Source organism: Psittacula echo, assembly GCF_963264785.1.
Source record: "Psittacula echo genome assembly, chromosome: 1".
In the NCBI taxonomy this organism is placed as follows: Eukaryota; Metazoa; Chordata; class Aves; order Psittaciformes; family Psittacidae; genus Psittacula; species Psittacula echo.
In genome coordinates, this window is record NC_137735.1 from 133938097 (window position 1) to 133962211 (window position 24115).

General features: G+C 37.4%; 1 protein-coding gene across 1 annotated transcript in view; it reads right to left on the reverse strand.

The window, feature by feature from the left end:
- Nucleotides 1-15953: 15953 nt before the first annotated feature.
- The window catches only part of GNAI1 (G protein subunit alpha i1), a gene marked incomplete at its 5' end in the record, with an annotated part of 33689 nt that continues 25527 nt past the window's right edge, over nucleotides 15954-24115 (reverse strand). Inside the window, 6 exons of the mRNA XM_080633919.1 lie at nucleotides 15954-16018; nucleotides 16120-16334; nucleotides 17252-17405; nucleotides 18638-18767; nucleotides 22160-22288; nucleotides 23914-24071. Of these exons, the coding sequence (XP_080490045.1) occupies nucleotides 16144-16334; nucleotides 17252-17405; nucleotides 18638-18767; nucleotides 22160-22288; nucleotides 23914-24071 (762 nt within the window). The 3' untranslated portion in view covers nucleotides 15954-16018; nucleotides 16120-16143. The remainder of the gene's footprint in view (nucleotides 16019-16119; nucleotides 16335-17251; nucleotides 17406-18637; nucleotides 18768-22159; nucleotides 22289-23913; nucleotides 24072-24115) is intronic.

Genomic DNA, 24115 nt, shown 5'->3' on the forward strand with positions numbered 1-24115 from the left:
CCAGATACATGTCAAGGTCTTGGGAGGCCATTTCCTCATTTTATCCTCACCTCCCTTACCGTTACACATTGCAGCCCAAAGAGGCTGTCGAGTACATACACAGCAAACCCAGTTAGTGCGCACAAAACCTGTATGCTATTCAGCTCTTTTCTCTATAGCTTGCAGCGCTTTGCTTGAGCTGTGAATGGAACTGTCTGTGCATGAACTCAGCCAGATCGAAACGCATCAGCAGATACAAGAGCTGTCTGCTGGTTGTGTTTCCCCCTCTGTTAGACCATCTCTATTTTCTCAGGAAATAGAAGATGAAAAGTTCTCAAAACTCTGTGATTTCATACATATACCCATCTTCAAAACCATGTAACACCTCATAGATCTCAGCCATAATTAGCAACACAATTTTGAGGTTGTTTAGCAACAATCCCTCTCTACTGAAGGTCCTGTAACATATTACAAGGGTTTGGAGGTTTTTATTACTCCTGAGATGAAAAAGATTTATTCCTCTCCCAACATATTAAGTGGCTTCATATTGCTTTCAACGCAGTGCTGTCTTTAGCTTGAGTCAAAGCACTCCACAAGAAAGCTTTCATCTGCTAAAACCATTATCATTGTTTTCTACAAAACAGGAGAGTACTCAGTTGAACAGACCCTGCACTTCCTTTATTGGGACAATAGAGTAATTCTTTTTGTTGTTTGTTTTAGCATTTTTAAGCAACAAATAAGAATTCTGGCAGCCCAAATTAAGTGCTGTCACTCACATTATCAAGTGATTTCATTAACTGGAGAAATGAAAAAAATAAGGATCTTCAAGAATGCAATTTTATTAACTGTAGTGGCATAAGCAACACAATATTAAATACATGAGTATTATCACTGGCTTTATCACTTTAGGAAAAAGCATATATTAATATATATGTTTTTTTCCCCAAGATGACAATAGGTGTCCCAGAAGAAAGCTCAAGTAAGCCTGTGTTCTTATTCTTAACTGCACATTGGTTCATCCAGACAGCTAACCAGAGATCATTTCATTCAAGCATAGGGTTGTGGAACAAAGACAATTACTACTTTTGTTCTCAAGACTTAACCCTTCTTTTAGAAAGGTGACATCATTACCAAGCATTAGTAAAATGAAAGAAGACTGAGCTGATTTCCTGCTACTTTGCGTACCTCCCTTAAAGATGCATTTTACAGCCCGTGCTCACAGGAAGAGGATGCTTATTTTTAGCAATATACTTGAACGTTTCTACCAGTGAGCGGATCTATAAGCAAACAGTACAATTGCTAAATCTCATTGATCCAAGCGGGTTTTTGTTACTGAAGAACAAAGTTAAACAGACTACAGTGGTGGGTTTATATAATGAAATCAAGCACCAAGGACTGGAAAGAACATAAAAATCATCTTATGTTTGCTTTTTATTAACATTTTAATTAAAAGAAAAATAAGTAAGAAAACAAGTGGAGGTCACAGCTTATGTTTCCAAGCAGAATGATTCACATCTACAGTTCTGAAAACATCACAAAATTCAGACCATGCAATCGAGTCCTGTGATAGAGATACAAACCTGCTCCAGATGATTTGACTTCAGAAGCCTCCAGCAGTAAACCTGCCCTTCACCTTCTCTTCCCATGCGAACAGCACCTGTTCTGTCATATTATCCACTATAAAATTCCTAACAGGAATCCTGTGCTATTTCACTGAATTTTTCTTCACCCCAGACAGTTCTAAAACAATATTCCTTGAATCAAGACAAGGACAGAAATTGCAGATCCTCAGGTTTGCCATTTTGGCATCTCAGAGTACCAGAATCCACATCTCCATGGTAGCTTTCATTGGATCTTAAGTATTCCATATTATATTACTGCATGGACTTAACACCCTTGAGGGCACTAAGGCCACAGAAGGCCTTAAATACATCTTCGTCACCCATCCTTCTGCTTCAGTCATAAACAATGTACCCCCAGAGCGTTTATGGAAAGGTAAAATGCAGATGCAGCCCTGCTGCACTGCTTTGCTTTGGCTGTGCTTGCTCGGGACATGAGGAAATGCCAACACTAGGTGCACCCTGGGGACACACGGGATGGTTTGAAAGCAAGTAGCTGTTAGCACCTAGGATTTGACATCACAAAATATATATCATCTGGTACAGAAGAAGCACCAATTACTATCCCATTCCAATCTTCCTGCTCTCCACACTTCACCTTCTCCCACGGAAGACTACTCCAAGCTCCTAACGCTTCATATCCTTTTTCAGGACAGCCCGTCCATAGTACAGATCCCAAATGTTGAGCTCCTTAGTACAGGGAACATCAGCAGATTTTCCTGCAGTGCCCACCCCAGGTATTTTACCACCAGAAAGAGCAGCAGATCACATAGCCTCAGTCTCAGATCTGGCTGAGAAGCAACAAGACTAAGGGCAATGCCCAGCAGAATATGTCTCCCCAAAGGATGATGTAGCTATTGCGGTTAATGATGGAGCAATACTTGCAAAAGCACAAAGGAATCAATCCAATCCTTCCAGAGCAGGCAACAAACTAAAACCAGGAATGGACCATTAGCATCAGATCCTTCCTCCAGCAGACTCAGACCATCTCAACTACTGTTTCCCACAGTTACAGGAAAGCTCATTCCAGGTTCTCGTCTCTGAGTTACTACCAAAACAGAGAGATCATCCAGACTGAACACAGAGCGCTGCCACCCACTCCCTCTCCACACTGAAGGATGTTTAGCAGTACTTAGTAAGTCAACTCAATAAACGCCCTTCTCCAAGAAGTCTTTTCTTGGTATGATCATCAAACTGAAGATTCTTACTAAAAACTCTGGCGTTGAGGTTCCACTAATATAGGTGCAGATATGGGCAACAGTGTGTGTCTTCAGACTAAACCAGTTCCTCACCACAAACACATCTGAGAATTTAGCCTCACGTATTCCCAGGCTGGCACATGAGATTCAGTGTGGGTCACCCAGCAGCAGGCTGAATGCCAAAATATTGCATATAGAAGAAGGAACAACAGAAAACCAGGTTGTCTCATGAGCTGCATTTGAAAGATGGCCATGGGTAGCAAGAAGAGAGCAGCTCCTTGGCTGTGTTTTCTAATCTAAGTCTCCCACCCCAGAAGACCCAATAGCAGGATACTTGTCTGGCCTCAGTGGAACAGCAGGGGCCCTGGCAGAGGCTGACTAGGCTGCCACCAAGGCTGCTGGCAATCTCTTCACAGTGTCCTCCCCACACACACAGGCTGGCTGGATCCTTACCAAAACTGTAAAAATAAACCTTAAAAAATTATTTGTTTCAATGTTTTGTTGGGAATCTTTTCTGCTCCTACTCCTCTCCCAAACAGCGAGCTTATTGCCAAGAAGGCAGCCCACATAGAAGGGTTGATATAGGCTGCTAGACAGGAGAGATATTTGGAAGAACACTTTATCTCCACAGACAAAAGGCTGGCAGCAGTAAGGAGGAAAGCCCAGAAGCTTGTAGAGATTTGGTGGAGGCTAAAGAGGAGCCTTCAAGCATACACACACAGAGTTTTTCACGAAGATTTTCCTAGTCCTGTAGAACAGGGATGACCTTTACGGGGATTAAATGGTCTGACTGAAAGGCAACATTCTGCTTATGCCTTGTACTAGACAAGGGTCCTTTTAAGTGCCATTGTATGGTATAGGGTATTTTGTACATATAGCATGCTTTTGCTGTGGAGAAAAGATCAGTGCTTTAGGCAGGGAAACAGAAATAATACATGTGAGCGCAATGCCTAGTTGTGCTAGAAGGGAAGTAGGCAGGTTTGGAGAAAGGCAGCCAGGAACAAGGCTGAGCCTGTTAACCCCTGCCCTGTGAACAATTCACCACAGCTTACAGCTCTCTGTTCCCTGCACTAAGCACTTTGCCCTCTTGGCAGAAAGGCTGTCCCAATGGCATCCTCCTCCTTAGTGAGATGACAGAAAACATGCTGTGTGTCAACATTGAGGAGTTAGGACCCTCTCAGAGCAAGTGCACGAGCCTTTGGTCTCCTGGTACAGCTGAATGGTGACAAAGAGTGTGGATTAATATGCTGGTACCATGGAGGATAAGGTTTTCTTGGAGGATAAGAAATGCATCCTCAGTGGAAGAGGGCAGAGGTATAAAAGCCAATTTGCTGCAGAATCTCACAGAAACCACTTGTCTTCCATGATGGTTCACAGGGCCTGTAAAATGACAGAATGATAGTTATTAGTTAACACAGTCATAACCTGCACACAGTGAAGTGTGCTCCTTTTCAGCTGAGAGATCCCTGATAACACCAACAGTACAACTAGCCTTGGGTCCACAACCATTATGGGCCAAACTACACGAAAAGTGATACACAGCGGCTGAGCATCCATGGGTAGACTCTTACATAGAGTGAATAATATAAGGTGTGTCCACATTAGATTCAACTTTCATCAGCAATGGGCTTCCAAAGCAAATTTCCAGGTCCTCCTTACTGGCTCCCACTGTGGCCAAGTTCTGCAATAGTTGAACCAGGAGTACACCTACCAAGTTCCAGCTGCTAAGGACACTTGGCTTAAAAGAGCAGCTGTAACACAGAGCTTGGGCACTGCATCCTTAGGGATAGGCATTGTACTTGAACGGATCTGCCCCTCTTGGTCTGCACTGCTTGCTGACAGGTATAGCCAAGGTGAGCGTGAGACAAGCAATCCATGAGCATAGGCAGCACTAGAGATACATTGAAGAAGCAGCGAGTTTGCGCTGCAGGTGAACCATAGCACAGCCCAGGCAAGCCACTGTAGAGCACAGCAAGACAGAACAGTATGGTCACAAGACAGACTGCAACACTTGGAAGAAACACTTTTATGTACCCTTGATAATGCCTATTAAAGTTAGCATAAACATGACTTTCCTCAGCTTCTTTCTATACTCAAGGTGTGTTTGCAGTGTTCTGTTTTTCTCTAATGGATATAAAAAGCACACGAGGCTGGAACAGGCCTGGCAATTTCAGTTTCAGCTACAAACTGGTTTTAGTATCAGTTTTAATGAATCCTTGAAAAGAGTCTCAGTTTTACTTTAACAGGACTGCTGACAGATCACATTGTAAACAGTGATAGTACATAACATTTACAACCTTACAACTGGATTTGAACAGCTGGCAAAATGTGAAGAGAAGCTATAGAATATGTTTCTGAGAAGTTAATCCCACTCCGAAGTCAGCTCTTTTTTATGGCAAGGAAAACACAATAAAACAGACTAAGATAAGGTTCAGCTAAACATGCTTTCTGAAAGGACATAAATAGACATTTTCCAAGAAAAAGGTTGTACGCCCAATTTCTAAAGTAGTGGTTTACTCTGTCTCTGTGGAAAGTTGTGGAAAAGACTACTTTTTAACCTATGGCTTTAAAGAGAAGCTCAGTGCCTTTCCAGGCCAGATGGATAATTACATAGTAAATAAATTGTCTGTATTACATCACTGCAGCCCAGAGAACCAGATCTCAGAAATGGCTGAGGGATAATGGCGCAGTTTGAGAGACATCCTGAAGAGTAAAGCTGAATATGATTATCTCATATTCACTTGTTCTGCACAGACTTCACATTCAACTTAGAGCAAGAAATTTAGTGTAATGAATTAGGTATGCCAGGAAATGGGTTTTGAGAGATTCTACTGAAGTCAGTTTTGGCCTTTGTTTTCAGTAATACCCCATGTAATTTCCATCAGTGAAAAAGAACTTCCAGTTTATTCTTACAGAAAATATCTTAAACACAAGACAGCACATTACAGTGTGCAGGGTGTTTTACAGGTACAAGAACCATCCTAGCCTGCACTGTACACAGTATTGTTTATATATGTAAAAAGCAACTGAATTCAGAATAAAAGTGTATTTAAAGTATATAGTGGAACTATTCAGATTCATTAAAACACAGTAGTAATACAGTAAGTCTTGCTGCTAATTATTATATGATGCTACTGTTTCGGAAAACATTTGAGTCCAATTCATCGGTCAGAGACCATCTTAAATGCCCACTGGACACCACTAAACCACTGTGCATCAGACCACCCATTGAAAGCACTGCCAGGTTAGGAGGTGATCATTCACCTCACTTACTAGCCTGCATGGGGCTTTGTGGCCATCTCAGGTAAGTCAGCATTGTGCCAGCTGATCATCCTCTAACCTTAGAGGGAGCGGAATTCAGTTGTATGAGACTGACAAAGCTGAACACAAAACTCCCGTCTGTGTTGGCAGCAATGGGCAGCACTGCCTGGTACATTTTACTGTTGTAATCTAGAACCAGTGGGTTTTGCTACTTCCTTGAGAGAAACTCCCTACTTCGGATGATGTTTTCTCATGGATGAAGTGTGGCAAGTGTTCTGATGGTTGCAGGGTTTTTTCTAAAGGGATTCATATCCCTCTCAAGACCAGGCTAATCTCTCAATCTTATTTACTGCAGTACAATCCTATCCAACTGGTAAATCATGATGTCATCTGCACATGCTGCACTCTCCTTCAGCTGCAATTCACTTTGTGGAACAATTTATGTATCTTATCTCTGTTAACTGTGGGGAACTGAATCTTACTCGTGTCTTATTTCCATGAAATGTTGTTTCAGATAGCTCACTTCAAAATGGTCATCTATAGAAACAAATCCAAAAGGATTTTGCATTCTTGGTTACACTGGGCAATTTGTCTAAGAAATGAGACAACTTTCAGTTCAGAATGAGTTTGCTCACTGTAAATGGGAAATATTTAGGAAGTCTGGTTTAGAGTCCTCCAAATCCTCTTGTACCATCACTGCTTCATCTCTAATTCAGCATGGTTTGATACTTAGCACCCCACTGCCTTGGATCAGACAGACCAGCTGTGACTACCACCAGCAGCATCAAGAGTCCTCTTTATTCATGAGCAGGGTAACAGTGACTGAGACCTGCACTTTAAGTACCAACCCCCAATAAAGATGCATGATATAGCTGATAGTTGCAAACAAAGCACTTAAAGCCACAACACAGCAAGTGCTCAGAAACACGTCAAAACCTCCTTTGATCATACATAAAGCGTGGAGTTCAGGAGCCGCATGGAAAACAGCCAGAGGCTGCATGTATGTCCATATGGAGACCACTACAGAAGAGAAATCCACCCGTAAGGATTATGTATTGCTTTAAACAGGCTTATTCTTTATCTTTCCATGTTGTGCAGATCTGACAGTCTCTTTCCATCTGCTTCCTCTCCAGAACATTAAAAATAGCATTCACAACAGAGACGTTAAAAGTTTTATTTTTGAGCTCTAACAAATCCCGCAGCCACTGGCAACCCCAGCTGCTTCCTCTTCCCCAGGATCTACTCGCTGCCTTTCCTGCTACCTCCCTCTGCTAATAAAATTCCTTTTAAATCAATGCATTACTTGGCAAGTGCATGTATTGTAGCCATAGATAAATAACTAGAGGGGGGAAAAACACCCTGTAAGTAAGCAGAAAGGCACACAGGCTCAAATTTCTTTAAACTACTCAACTTTTACCAAAGTCTGTTTCATGAACTAATGGCCCAAGTTAGCCTACATGCAGATTTCAGGCAGCCTACATTAAAAAGTAATTTGAAAAACACACTCAAACCTTCAAGTGGAGTCTCAGAACATAAAAAGAAAACACGCAGGACATTTCTAAATTGTCAGAGACATTTAATCATTGTGGTCCACAATGATCATTGTACCAGCAAGACCGTAGTACCCGTGCTGTTTCATTCTCAATATCTTCAGCACAGCTGTAGTCCTACACAACATGGAAAAAGAAAGCAACAATAGAGAATAATACTTAAACCCCAAACCCTCTAAATTCAATCAATGAAATATTTAAACCCACAACAGGGCAATGAAAATAGAGCTGCAGAAGGATGGTTGAGGCATTTTCCATATACTACATTAAGATCATAGCTCTTGAAGATGCAGTTATGATGATGGGACACTTAGCAACAAAGAGTACGAAATTTTTTCAAAGCATTCCAAACTACCACAAAACTAACCACCTGCCTCTTGAGCTGAAAAGCCTCCAGTGAGTAGCAGCCAGCTGAGATCTAAAGCCAAGATCATTGAGAAAAACTATTCACATACCCCACAGAAGTATTAAGTTCTGTCATTTGGCTCTTACTCCTCCATTATCTACAGTCTAGGGATTAGAAGCCAATCCACCTTTGTGACTCAAAATACATTTTGATTATGCTGCTTCATGATTATCATGCTCCATGGCAAGCCCTCTATGTTGTTTGACAGCAATAAAAACAACAGAACAAATTTTAAAGATATAGGAAGGTGATAGTAGCTTCTCACCATACTTCTCTTGCCATCTCTAATAGAATTAAGCGCAGAGGCAGAATGCAGCACCATTGGGTGCCTACCTCGAATCAAGTGAAGAGCTGTGCTGATACAACAACTAACAAAGTACCTTATTTTGGTATAATGAAATGTTATAAACTTTACTTTGCTGCATTTAAAGCAGAGAAGCTTGTATAAATACTTTAACTCCACTCTTTACTGTAAGGGTGGTGAGGCACTGGAATGGGTTGCCCAGGGAGGCTGTGAATGCCCCATCCCCCGGCGGTGTTCAAGGCCAGGTTGGATGAGGCCTTGGGTGGCATGGTTTAGTGTGAGGTGTCCCTGCCCATGGCAGGGGGGTTGGAACTAGATGATCTTAAGGTCCTTTCCAACCCCAACTATTCTATGATTCTATGATTCTATTTTGCCTTCCAGAAAACAGCTTGTAAGAAAGATACGCATTAAAAGTGAAGCTTGTACCTCCTGGGCCATTGCCCACCTAGGAACATGAAAATCCTCTGAGAATTAAAGGAAAGACAACTGACTTCTTAAGAATCTCTTTCTGAATCAAAAACTAACAGCTCTAGAGCAGAATTCTGGTTGGCAATGAGGCGTAGAAATGCTTTAGTAGCAGCCTTTGGTCAAAATCAAATCAGGAAAGGGACCAACACCTCACAAGAAAGCTGCATGCATTCACTCAGAAATGTAAAGTGTTCTGCTGTCCAGTTAAACCCCTACAGTCCTGTTTCATTGAAGGTTTTTCCTCAATACGCTACCCGAATTCTTCCAGAATGAATACAATATTATATGTCTGTCTTTCCATTGTCTAATAACATCATGACTTAATGGAAGTCATCAATTACTTATTCTAGTCTGACCACAAGAGGCATGGAGACAGAAAGAGGGCTTGGTATTTCAGCCTATGATAATGTATTTTTCTGCCTTTCAATCTGCATTTTTATTTAAAAAATGTATTAAGTTGTTTACTAATCTGCAAACCTCTCAAGTAATAGTTAAGCTTTGGGAATGGAAAATTTTGAAGCTTGTTGAGATGATTCAAACTGATATTTTTTAGTAAAACACTCATTTTGTATTCCTTCCCCATTCATCCTACAGAAAGTAAAACAATACAAAAAAAAGCTTTCCACTTTTAAACCCTTTTCACTTATAAATAGCTTTGCAAATCAAGATTCACAAGGAGAAATGGAAACTGATGCAGAAAAGAACTGCAAGAATGAATGGACAGACTAAGAAATCCCACGCGTTTACAGGAAAGTCTCACCAGGCTGTATCCATCCAGCTCAAAGAAACAGCTAAAAGATGGCCAGATCAGGCTTAAGTGAGCTGCAAGCTTTTCCTGTTTGCTGGCAGCTCAGAAAATAATTGATAAGTTAATTTAAAATTGAATTGGACATTGTAACTATTGTAAATAAGATGGTATCTGGAAAAGAGATCTGAAAACATGAATTTGTTACCATTCAAAGGTAAAGAGGAGGGACATAGCTGTAAGTCTCACAGAACACAATAGGGGTACTCCTCCAGGATACAGGCAAATGAGCTCAGCATCTGCTTTTGTTCAGAGCAAGGATCTAAGTGAAGGTTTAACTCTGAGATTATAGCATTGTTTCGGTTGGAAGGGATCTTAAAGATCATCGAGTTCCAACCCCCCTGCCCATGTGCAGGGACACCTTCTGCTAGACCAGGTTGCTCCAAGCCCCCTCCAACCTGGCCTCGAACACTGCCAGGGATGGGGCAGCCACAGCTTCTCTGGGCAACATGTGCCAGTGTCTCACCGTCCTCACAGTGAGGATTTTTTTCCTAATAGCTAATCTAAATCTCCATCAGTTTAAAGCCATTCATTCCCCCTTGTCTGTCACTACATGTCCTTGTCAAAAAGTTCCTCTCCAGATTTCTTGTCGATCTTCTACTGGACTTCATACAAAATACAAACATGCAAAAGAATGAATTATAAGGATCAAAAACTGTGATACCTAGATTCTAGCCCTTGCAGAAATGAGAGGCATTATGTAAAGTGAAGTCAGTGTAACAAGCCAAAGTAGAAATAACCATTTCAGAGTGTTTACTAACCGATTTGTCAGGGCGCTTCCCTCAGATTTGAGCAGGTCGCATCTACTTAAAAAAGCAGACTAAGTTTGAACCTTTATGTCCCAGGTGCCAGCTAAATAGCCTTTCAACTGGACTATAGAAAACACTATGGGTGTCATCAATCCCTCAGTTCTGTCCATAGGATGACAATGAGAAGCGTTACCTCCAAAACCTGGCTTAGATCTGCTTCATAAAGGAGTTTCTGAAACACTGACATACCATGATTATGTGTTTGTTATCAAGAGAACACAAGCCTTGGCTACCTAATACGCTATTTTAATTTTGCAAATTATTTCCACATTGGCCCTGCGTTCCTCACTTCCAAATGTACAGGTTTCATTGTGTTTTAATGAACTGAACTACACTGCACTTGTCAAAGGCTAAGAAAACATACCACATGCCAGCAGATAGGTGATCACTTGACAAACTGTTTTAACTTGAAATGCTGAATATTAAAGTGAGGCAAATTACCCCATTTCTAAGAGAACTGCTCATTGCTTTCTGAAATCCTTTTGAAAATGATGAAACAGCTAACTCTTTTTAAAGCTGTCAATGAAAGTCAGTTTATCTGAAGAGCCCTTCTACAGCAGTCACCACAGTTTGGCCTCAAAGGACCGTAACACTTGTACTCCGGTAGTTTAGGGTTCTGTATCATTGATACGATTTTAGTATTTCTTTCCTCTTTGTCAAGGATGTCAACTGTTAATGTATCAGATTAAAACACTACAGCTATCAGGAAGTGCTATCAGTTCTTTGCTGCAATTCCACAGAATATAGAAATGCTTCATTCTACCTCTCTTACAGCCTATGCAGTGCTGCCTCAGGAATGTTCACAAAGAGCACTCCAACTGCTCTATTAATCTTTCTTTCACAGATTTACTGGGGGAAAAAAAATTAAGTGAAATGAAATGGCTTGTCCTCATCTCTGCTTTTTAAAGCACTATAAAACTTATTTAACAGCTTCAGGATTTATCTTTTAGATCATCTTTGAGACTCTACAATACTAAAAATTCTAGTTTTGAAGAGAAAGCTCATTCAAGACAATCAAACTATTACTCTGCAGCTGCATCAGCATTTTAGTCTTTCTGGCACAGCTTTTAACTAGAGGAATATAGATCTTCAAAGGCTGAGAATCTGGATAGGACAAGATGTTTCAAGGTTAAGTGTACAATATACCAACAACTTTCTCCCAGCAGCATCTAAATACATAATCTCTTCTTGTAAAACTGTATTAAACCCTCAGAGCATTCAAACACAAAGTTAACAGACATCAGAAGAGCAGCCACCTCCCTCCCTCTCCATCTCTCTGAGGAGTTTCACTCTCTCCTAACAGCCTCACCTGGGAAAGAAAGGGGTAAAGGGCTGAGCAACTGCACATACTTCACTGTATCTCCTCACAATCAGAACTCCAAAAAATAGAAACATACAAGAATCTGCCAAAACACAACTGTACATCATGTGACTCTCCCAAAGTTGCTTCTTCAAATGTTGGACACAGCTGTGAAGTTCATCACAGAGTATTTTCTTTAAAGCCTTCCCAGAACATCAGTCTCATATGCCTGAGTGACTACAAATGTCTTGAAAATGTTCTTTTTGCCTCAGTAGATGATATAGTTTATTACTTCCTTCCATCCCTTAAAAAGAAGGACAAAGACCAAGAACTGTATAAAAAATTAATTTACAAGCAGAAAACCAAGGCAAACTAACAACTTGTAAGCCAAGCCAACATAACCTGGCTATGAAAGATACTGGCAGAATCTATAAGCAACTTCAGGATTTCATCACATGTACTCATCTCCATGTGCAGTACCTAATTACTTTTTTTTTTACAGTAACATTTCCAGAAGTATGAAGGATTGAACCCATATTTTTGTTAAAGATTAAAAATAGCAAAAAGATCATCAATAAAAACTAGATGTGATGAACTATCCTTGCTGACTTACAGGTATCTTAAAATGTAACACACAGGGAGAAAAATCACATCCTGGACATGTGTTCAAGTAAGACTGCTACAATAAGCCACTGACTGTAATTTGGATATGTTTTTTCTGTTTGTTGGTGTCCAGTTTTATAGTCTAAATTATGCAACTGATGACTTCTGATTTTTATTTAATAAACACACCAATAATTCTTATTAAGGAAATACAAGTTTTGGCAATTGACACCAAGTGAAGGTTAATATTGTTCTCATTGGAAAGTTATCTTTGTTCTAGTAACAAAAGTTAGACAAAGTATTTTAAGTTTCTAATTTATGCAATCAAAACAGGAATAGCTGCATCTTTGTTTTAACCTATGAAAAAAAGTCATGACCAACAGGACAAATGTATCTCCAAATACTGGACAAGTATTTTCAGTCAAAACTATGCAATTCTCAAGATGCCTTAGTTTCACAGGGTTTTTAGAACAGATTGCACAGGGGGGTTATCATACTGTTTACTGGAAGAGAGAAAGAGTAAGAATTTGTGACTATACCTCAGCATATTTTTTGTCACAGTAAGACATTATGGTTCCTGAGGTAAATTATTACACCTTTGAGCTTATGTGCAAAACTGATGGATTATTCATTTGGTTTAGTTTAGATAATCACTACTTTAACAAGTGGCCAAATCCTCCTGCAAGTATTCTGATACCTATTTGAAATGCATTTCCCTCTCAGCCATTTGTACTGTACGGTGCCAAAGTATACTCTGATTTTGTAGAAACGAGGACACTTATTTGCAAGAGGTATTTGAGATGTTCTCTGTGTCATACTGTAAGGACTTCTGATTAAGACCGTATCGCTCGAACTATAAAGCTACGTAACTGAAAAGCTTTACCTGCTCAAGTTCCTGGTTTCCTAGACTTTTCTTCATGCTTGTCAATATAAACACATGAAGTTTTAAGTACGCTTATTTATTATGAGTCTGCATATTCTTACATTACTATAATAACATTATATAGACACATCTGTATGTTCTTTATTTGCAAAACTAATTAAAGATCAACATATTCCACAGGATTCAAGGCACCCATTCCTTGGATGCCTATACAACAGCATAACCTGAGAGTGAGAAAGCTCAATGACAACACCACTTCCAAAACTTCTCTATCAGTGGAAGGACAGAAAAGGAGGGAGAATAAAGAAGGGCAGCTGGGAACAGCTAATTCTATGAAGCTGCCAACGTATTTGGTCCTACACTCTTGTTCCATTGCAATTAACGTCAAACAGCACGTTCGGCTCAGTACATTCTTGCATATATACATCTTTCTTTTGTTAACAGCTGCTCTGAAATTCCTTTCAGAAGTGAGGCACTGCACTACAGGAACATAGTTCTACTACAGGCCTATATTCCCATACTGCAGGCTCAACTCTTTCCCTTCGTAAAATCCAGAAGGGAATGAGACCAAGAATGGTATAGTATTACACTATTCCATGTGGAGCTCAACCCATTGACTGCACTTTAAAAAATAATTTAAATTATGCCTTAGTCCAAGCAAATTATTACTAAAATAGAACTGCTCGATAACCCCAATCTCTGCATCTATAAAGAAACATATCTGCTGTCTGCTCAAGTCAAAAAACACAAGCTTATTTGCCTTGATTAGCAAGTTAAAGTATTTCACAATTTTGTTCTGTGTTAAGAGGTAAATACTGCAGAAAACACCATGTATGAAATTTAAAATACTCTCCAGTTGAAGGTGTTAGGAACAATGCTCAAAGGAAAATATTTAGGAATTACTCAACAATCATCAATTTATGCTCATTTTCACTGTTTCTTGCATAGTTTTTGAATTTCCTCTGGACTTATCTTCTCTTTTTTCCTACCTAATTACCTCCACAGGATGGATGAAAAAAGATTTTCATCAGCATATTTAATGAAAAACATTTCTTTCAAGCAAGGCACAAAATTTAGATTTATTTGATTAATCCCAATTCTAGTTTTACATTTAGTACAAAAAACAACTTGAACGTAAGTGTAAATACAATTTCCACAAAGTAGTTCAATGAGATTTAAAATCAGTTACGTATCCAGAACCGTAAAGCACAACTAAAAGCAGCCCAGGATATACAGATTGCTTACCATAACTGGTGAAAGAGCTCATAATGTATGAATATATTTAACAAACTCCAGTAATAAGTTATCTCCTTTCTAATCTTTCATTTGAAACATATTCAGCAATTCTGTACCTAACAAAGAAAGCATTAAAGAATGAGAAGTGCAGATAAGTTTTACTCAAGCTGAGGCCTAAATGAAACACACGATCAAAAATTAAATAACAGAACAATGACTTAAATATTTCAGCTGAACATTAAGAACATAAATGTTAAGATAATATAGAAAAATAGCAAGAGGTTGAAAGACTTATTTACTTCTCAAAGAGCCTATGGTGTACTGTAGCTGCCTGAAATATTTTAACAATTATAGAAAACCATATTTCCAAGTTTGGTACATTTGTACTTTCTAGATGACATACATTTAAGACAACCATCCATGAACTTATTTACAAATAGGAGCTTATTCATTTTAAAACTTGTATAAAAAAATCAGTTTTGGCACTACCCATAAGGCAATGGATGATATGTACCTAAGATAGCAGAACACATAATGAAAGCAAAATCAGAAGAAAATCATACATTTTAGCTTATTAAAGAAACTGTGAGACTTTAGTTATAATTAAAGAAATTAATCAGCATTTGCAAGTCTATAAAACACCCTATTCAAAATACTGATGATTCTTTCTATATGCAACAGGATACAGCTTTAATCTGTGATGCCACTGTGCCATGTCTTGTAGGAGAATATGATATTTCCATGGTTATTAAATTATCAAACTAGTTTATTACCAGAACATAGCAAAATGTTTAAGGAGAACACGATTTGACTTTTAAGCTAAGCAGAAAAAAACATTACTCTGAAGTCCAGCCTTTGTTAACTATTTAAAAAAGTAATTTTGCCATTCACTTCACTGAGTAAAGACCATAGTTTCAAACTTTATTGATATGAATGGTTTTAACAACTTCCTTTTTGCATTTCCAACAGCTTCAATGACAGTGGAACCTTAAAATTCAATTTCAGTGTTGCCACATTTGTACTGCAAAGACTGAAAATGGATTCCATTTAAATTTAAAAAATAATCCTTGCATTTATCTTAAATTTGTAAAAAAGATTTTTTTCCCCCTGAAACTTAAGGCAAACATAAGTTTTATTGGTTATGTTTCTTTAAGTCTGAGCAGGTGTATGAGGCTGTTTAAATATCAAAAAAGCTAATGCCATATACAGTATTACCGACAAAAGTAAAGAATAAGGCAGCATGCACCCTTAAGATGAAAAGAAATTTTAATTTTACAAGATGTTTAAATAATCCAAAGGCAAAAAGGTCTGTCTCCCCTATGAGTATCTTCATAAAACATGGAAAGTTTAGAGGACATCAAGTTACTAAAATATTCCATTCAATGTTTATACAAATACATTACTACAATTATAAGTATACATACAGTCAACTGACATCTCAGTGTTAACTAATTACTTAAATTTACAAGACAAACATAAATAAAGCTGTTAAAACAGGCAAGTACAGTACTGATCTATCATTCAGCACAATGCAGTTTTCATTTCTTTCACCTTGAAAAGAATCAGATTAGAATTGTGCGAAGTCGTTCTCCAAACCTAGAAATAAAATGAAAGAGAATTAAGTATATCTATGCAGGTATTACACAGCATGGGCATATTCCAAATGCTTAAGTCCTGTTTCCAGAAATGTAATTTACCATTTAGCAACCTTCTGTCTGCTCTCAGAAGAGGCCACAGTCTTTAAGGTTATTTTTAATAATGACATCGGTTACAGCATCGAAAACAAACTGCACATTTTTTGTGTCTGTGGCACATGTGAAGTGAGTGTAGATTTCTTTCGTGTCTTTTCTCTTGTTAAGATCTTCAAATTGACACTGAATGTAAGCAGCTGCTTCTTCATAAGTGTTTGACCCTAGAAGGATAAAAATTGCTCAGTAAGCAAACCGAGAAAGAACAAGATGCATAGTGTATCTTTCAAGGAAATGGTTCTTTGGAAATAGTTAACCTAAACCTGAAGGGGAATAGTTCCACAGCCATTGCTTCAAGATACCACAAATGAATTATGAAGGAAATCTTTCAGAAACATTTTTAAGAATAAAAACTAAGGAGACAGCTCCAGCTGCAGGAAGATTCTTTCCCTTTACTTCAGCAGAAGACAGAACAAATCATTAATGACCCATCATTGTTCCCTAAATTAGGATATTTTGTTTCCTTCATTCAAGTTACTTGCTTTCGATTTTTATGTTTTTAAAAGCTTTAGGGTTTTTTCAAATTCAATTGAAGACATTTGGCATACGCATTCCCCCTAATTTTTACCTCCAATCTGCTATTTTCAGTACAATGGAACAGTCTGAAGTTACAATGAAATGATACATAAAAGACCTAAGACTTGTTGAATGAAATAATCCTCTTTTGCTATGTATTTCCTGAACAAGCTACCTACTTCTAACATACATGTACACTCCCTGTTCAAATACACTCTCATGTGTCCTAAGGAATTCCTGCTAGCAAAAAAATAATTACATCCAAGTACCTAAATAGGAGGACATCAGAAAAAAGAATGGACTAAATAAATTAGGCTGAAGAGTTGCAGCAGCTTCATTTAAATGCTTTCAGTGGACCAGCATTATTTCACTCAGTTAAAAATAGACCTCTGACTTAGCACTATTTTATTTGTGATCATAAAAACAACCTCCCCCTTCTTAGCCTTTACTTCATTAAAGTATTTTAGATACCTAAAGTTTAGAGTTATCAAGCTCCCCCTGTTTTGTCCATCAAAACTGAGCATTTTAGCCAAAATTACTTGACACCTGCACCCCCCCCCAATACCTGCATATTCAGGGTAGCAAATAGTGAGAGGACTCCTTTTGATTTTTTCTTCAAAAAGATCTTTCTTGTTCAGGAAGAGAATAATAGAAGTGTCTGTAAACCACTTATTGTTGCAGATACTGTCAAACAATTTCATGCTTTCGTGCATCCGATTCTGTAATTGGAAAAAACACCTCATTGTATTTCAGACTTCAGTAGTGAGATCAGGATACACATTATTGAATAGATACAAATGAGCCAAGTAAGTTACAGAACTATGTTTCTAGCCTACGGAATCACATTTTACCACAGGGAAACATCGAGAAGCCAAGATCACTACAAAGAACCCTTCCACAAGCAGGGTTTAATCAACTTTTTTCTTTCTTCTCATTTCCAGGTTTAAGCTGTTTAATATCTTAGGAATTTTTGGTATATTTTGACATTTTCCAGTATAGATATTCTACAAAAGTTGCTGAGTTACCTGAATTTGTCCTACACCAATTAGATGTTCTGGATACTGGAAATTAAATTCTGCCCCTAGCTGAGATTCCAGCATAAGAAAAATATGGTTCTACAGGACTAGAGAATCAAGTGAGCAGGTTTTTTTATCTCTTAGCATAATTTTTAACTGTAGAAAAACTGCCCAACGTGTAAGTACTTTGGCCAAGCTCCAGTTATTAAGTAGCAAGGTCCTAGCTACGGCCTTCTTTGACTACATTTGACTTGAAGGGTTTTTTTTCCTTTCTCTTTCCTCCCCAAAATATATTCTATAAGAAGTTGCAGAACTTGAGGAAGAGCACAGAAATTTGTTAATGATTCACACACTACAGATTCAGCATCACTTTAGACCACTCTGCGCATGCTGATATCGAGGGGTCACACCTTGAAAGATGGTAAAGGAACAGAGGATAAAGGAACAGAAGGAGTTGGAATGGGGAAGGCAAAGAAAAATTTCTGCAACTAAGGAAATAAATCAGAGAAACACATTTACAAAGAAACAAAACCTTCAGGTTTTGAAGACTGAGGAAAGGAAAACAAAACACAAAGTAAAGTACAAACAGAGAAGTTCAGCAATTTCTGATTAGATACTTCCAGCATCCATATAGAGACTAAAATGTATACTACTGATAACCTATCCTCCTGAATTTATACATCCTTTAAAACATGAAAGAGTGTAGCTGGAAAGAATTTTGTCTCAGTATTTCTTCTGAGAACATGAAGAAAGACTTTGAAACCTGAAAGCATGAATTTTATCACCATTTCTCTGAGACCTTTCACACAAACCCCATACATCTTACAAAGCAGTAAAACTCTAAAAGATTTATTTCTATCTTTCCTTCCAAAATTTACTCAGTTTGAAAGAACTAAGGTTTATCCAAGAACATTATTCAACATTACAGTACTTGCCATTTCCTCGTCTTCAGCCAAGACCAAGTCATAATCACTTAATGCCACACAAAAAATAATTGCTGTAACACCCTCAAAACAATGAATCCACTTCTTCCGCTCTGATCTCTGGCCTCCAACATCAAACATTCTGCAAAACAGAAGTGCAAAGCAGGGAATGGACTTTAGAGTTTCTAACTTTCTGAATGTTAACCAATAAAATCCGAAATTATCAGCTGTGCACATGTGATCACAACATTTTTAAAAAGGCATAAAAACATTTGCAATATTTATTACCATTTAATGTCTCAGTATGAAAAAAAGTATCTATATAAAGCCTTAAAAAGCCTTCCGGTACAACATTTTATAAAATATGAGAAAGGGCAAGATGAAAGCTAAACAAAACTACTTATTTACAACACTGTATTTAATTGTAATCTATAAAAAGTAAAAACACAGTTATCTTTACTAAATGTAAACTAGATGAAAGTGTTATTCAGCCTTTAGCCCAAATGAATTAAAAACTTTATTGAGTTAAAAGGTACTGATCAACAGTGTAGAATTCTTTACAAGCAGCATGGTTTCTAACAGTTGGAAATAGTGCAGTATTAAGGAAACTGGATACAAGTAACACTGTTATTCTAGTACTCTGAATGTAAATATATGAAATCTAATTTTCACTTTTTCAATTGTCCATTTTAAATAGGATTTTTTTAAGAGATGCTAATATTTTCAAAGTTCTCTTAAAAGACAAAACAAGCATCACATAATAATTATTTTCCCTCTAATTAATGCATTTTTTTTGAAACGCAGTTAAGGGGGTGGGGAAATTGAGCTCTGTAAGTCAAACTTGTTTCTTTTAAATTCTTAGCTTAGCAGAAAAGAAAACCTTTCTCAATGGTTTATCTGTAATTGAGCAAACTGAAAGCCTTATGCAAGGTCCTTTCATTAGCACCATGTATTTTTAAAAGCAAGTGTTGCCACAACTGCTGAGTTCTGCTTCTTTCAGACTATTTAAGCAACGAAGTTCCAGTACCCATACAAAATGGGTACATACAAATCGTTCCAGTATCCATACAAAATGGGATACAGGCCAAAAGCACACCAGATATTTCTTATGATTGCTTCAATTCTTTTTTTCAGGTTATACAAGTTGTTTGTTCCAATCCTCATCCTTGCAAAAGACTTTGACATATATTTTTTCGAATCAGGGTGTTTACAATAATATGATATATATCTGGAAAGCATCACAGAGCACACACTTGTTAAATCTGACCTGTATTTTTGTTATCGCCCTTTCCTGTTTACCCTGGACTGTAAGACTGTACGGGGGCAGGCAGATAAAAAACTTCTGATGTTAAGTTAGCGTACAATATGACTAGGTAAATTGCACTTGAAGAGGTTCAATTACAGTTGTTATTTTTAGAAATCTTCAAGTGCTCTGAGGTGCTAGACTTTTATTGAAAAAAACACAGCAAAAATAAAAAGACCCTTTGCTTTCCTATAAAAAATTATCAGAAACATCATAACCTTGAACAAGGTCTTCTATTTGTGTACGCTATTGCGCAGGTGACAATACTCATTGCTCAATTAATGTTCCACAGTGGAATAATGCCACCTTAAAAACACTTTGAAGATGACTCCTGTCAGAATTTAGAAATGAAAAAAGGATTCCTCAGAAGTGTTCCTTACCTTCAGAGACATCTTTTGAGGGGAAATCTCTGTCTGGATATCAGCCTATATAAATGCAAGTCAGCCACCTGCTCCTAATTAGTTCTCAAATAGTGAGTGATGGCTGTACCTATAGGAGGGTATTTTGTACTTGTATACCTTAATAATTAATACCTTAAATTTTAGTTGTTACTTCTAGCAATTCTAATGCTAATGTTTTATCATTTTGTATTAAGACCTGAATTCATTAGGTTATCAGAAGAACATTTCTACAAAATAAGGTGTTCTTTGAAGGCAAAAGCAGTAAATAATCAGACTCAACTTCTGAAATAGTCTATACAAAAGATAATGAAGATGACTTGCAATTTGCATTTGAGATTGAATCAATAATCAAAGCTAGGCTAAGTGCTTCATAGAGAAGGTAGAAATGAGGCCCAAAGTCAAAGAATCTAAAAATGCACACAGCAAAACAGGAAAGAAAAGATAATGAAAAACAACTCAAGTACACAATATTGCACAGCTAGTCGCTTAGGTACCCTCATCTTGGTATAATCAAGCCTTTTATGCCTTTAGTTCATCTTAAAAGTTCTTTTCAATGTTATGCAAGAGTATACTTCAAGCCCTGCCAATGCCTCTAAGTTATCACTATCTCCTAAAGCACCTAAAATTTAAACACCTGCTGTTGAGGTCTTTTATATGACAGCTAAATACTTCCAAAGACCTGTCTTTAATTTACACATTTTATCGAAGTGTAATCATACAGTCCTTGTAATAGACTTTATAGGACTGTAATGACACAATCTTTTTAAGAGTCAAAAAAAATCAGTACAGACTGGAAGTAGCCACCTGCATACAATCACTGAGTGTAAAAGAATTTAAATCCATCTACAATAGGGTCTGAACAAGAAACATTAGTAAGTTACTGAGAAAACTGATAGCTCCTCAGAATACTGAAGACCTCCCTTGAGGCTTGGCTAAGGGCTACTCTTAGGTTTGCAAGAGGTTCATTCCCATTTAACAGCTATTATTTTAAGGATTAATATGAATTTTGTATACTTAAACCCTAAAACAAGGAAGCAAAACATGTTTCTACAGTTCTGATGGCCCTGAAGCATCCATGTTACAGTACTCACTATGCATTTACACACAAAAAAATACTTTCCATTAAGATACCAAGCAAATATATTGAAAAGACATAACAACAGTCTCTGCACAATTTAAATGCAGATGCAATGTGAGTTTTACTGAGTTTTCTTCCCATTCTTCCTGATCAGGAACAGGTAGGATATTACTTCATTTATACTATCCTATGCTTTTATCATGAATGTCTTTGGGCATAAAATGTTCAGATTTTTAACACTATTTTGTCAATCCCACACAACAGGAGATATAAGTCATATTAAATTAATAAATAAGGTACTAAAGTACAACACATTTTAATTAAGTTCTCCAGGAAAACGTGCTTACTCTTTCACACAACACCAGAAAATGTTCATAAGCCTTCAACTCTCCAACTGAATTTAAAGGGACGAATCTGATAAATGAACAGCTATTTAGCATGGCAGAATATTGAGCATTTTGAGATTTTAATTTACATATAAAATATCTTTACAAAAAGCTTCCAATACACCCAAAGCATTCATTATTTAATATCTGCATATTTATTTCTGAGTTATTACAAGAATTCCAATGACTCCCCACGTCCCTTCAGAAAATTCAGCCAAGCATGTAGAATTTTTTTCATAGGGAAAAAAAAAAAAAAAAAAGGATAAGGGGTGCCAAAGTTGTAATTCAACAAATTTTTCTAACGACATCATTGTACTTTACAGAAAACCATAACAGACAGATGAACATGCAGCATGATTTACATACTTAAAATGAAGATCTTTGAATGTAAAGTGAGTTTCCACTATTCCTGTAGTTTTCACTCTAGTCCTGAGAACATCCTGTTGGGTTGGAATGTAGCTGGTTTGTGCTATCCTGTCCAAGTCATTCAAGTAACTGAAGGTAAAAATAAATACTGCTTTCAGTCATTCATAAAATAGCAACATAATTACAAAGAAGTTCTACGTCCATTCATGACTTACTTTATAAAATAGCTTTCTCTGAGATAAGGCAAAACCAAGACACATACTTCCCCTGAATTTTCCAAGGTTTTTGAAATAAGCTTTAGAGACACAAAAGATATTTCATTCCAGAAAAAAGAAAACATATCCAACTGACTCCACTACAAAGAATTCTTCTTCAGAAATCCCAAAATGCAAACATGGTTCCACGTGCACCAATGTTATTTGCACTCACTGGAAGAACACCTTCATTTTTGCAACATACTGAACTACAAGTTATTTTGAGTAAACAAAACTCAAAATTACCCTGGATTTGATAACAGGTATGAAAATAATAACTCCGTGTTTTAGTCCCAGAATTAATGTGTTTACGAAAATGCTTAATACTTTAACTTTCTATGAAGAATTTATAACTGCACACTTTTTTACAACAGCATACTTTCATTACCAAAATTCCTGCAAACCAGCCCAACATTTCTAAAAGCCATACAAATCTTATTTGTGCTTTTTCCACAGTAAATAGGGAAGGCATTATGATGTTCTCAGAGAGTAACCAGAAGTTTGCAATTTTAAAGATACAATTGTATGGCTAGAAGAACAGTCTTACGAAACTGGAGGCAGAGCTATCTAAAACAACAAAACATAACCAAGGAGGTTACTAAGACAAAAGTGATCCATAATTGAAGAAAGTCTGTGCAAGTGGTATCTCTTAAGAGATCTGTCATCATGAGCTCAGCTTGTTGCCATATCTACCCTCTGTACCCTTAGAAGCACTTCAGCAGACAAGTAACAATCATGCTGGAAGTATCGGTATTATTTCAATACAATCTGATAACATTCCTATTCATTCAGCATGTCTATAATTATGTTACACCAGCTGTAGTCTTCTCAGTTACCACATCTGCATGTTGGTTTTTCACATTATTCTAAAGAACCTTATTTTAAGGAAAGTGAAAATCAATTTCAAACACTACAAATTAATTCAGAATGATAAGGATTTAAAAAATTGCCCTATGAGCAGTATCACTGCTACATTGTTATTTACCCTGTTACCACTCTTTCACTGGACTCTCTTCCTTGACTGACTTACCATTACTTGCTGCCATCACATCTTATCTCTCACACCCCTGATTCCTTAATATTTTACTTTTTCAGTGAAGTATCCTAGCAAAGAAGACCCATCCTGATTGCTGCTTCTGCTCAACATGTTTCTAACAGACTGTTAATTAACAAAGAAAATGCAGCAATGTTGAACTACAGAAGAAACTACTATGAACATGCCAGTAGTATCCTCAGTAATACAGAATCACATCATGCAATCAAGTTTCCTGGACGTGTTCAGATACTAAACAAGTATTTGAGTCATGTTTTTGTAATAAAAATGCTCTGAAAGTTATTTTGTCTTCCTCAAGAAGATGAAATAACTGATCACGCATCAATATCACTCATTGATAATTATACCGCATCTCTTCCTTTCCAAGCTTAAAATTTACTTGGAGCATTTTGACCTAAGTAGACAGTATCCTTCTGCAGATACTTCTAAGCTCACATAGTACTTACTAAGCAGCAGAGTCATTAAGCTGGTATTCTCTAGATCTGTTGAAGCAAGCTTGAACACCACTGTCTTTCCACAGTCTCTTGATGACTCCAGCAAGCTCTGAAGTCATAAATCCTTCTTCTGCTGCTCCAGCTAACACAAAGAGTTGACGAGCATCATCCTTTAGGATATAGACAGAAAGTGGAGACACAAACATTGAGAAAT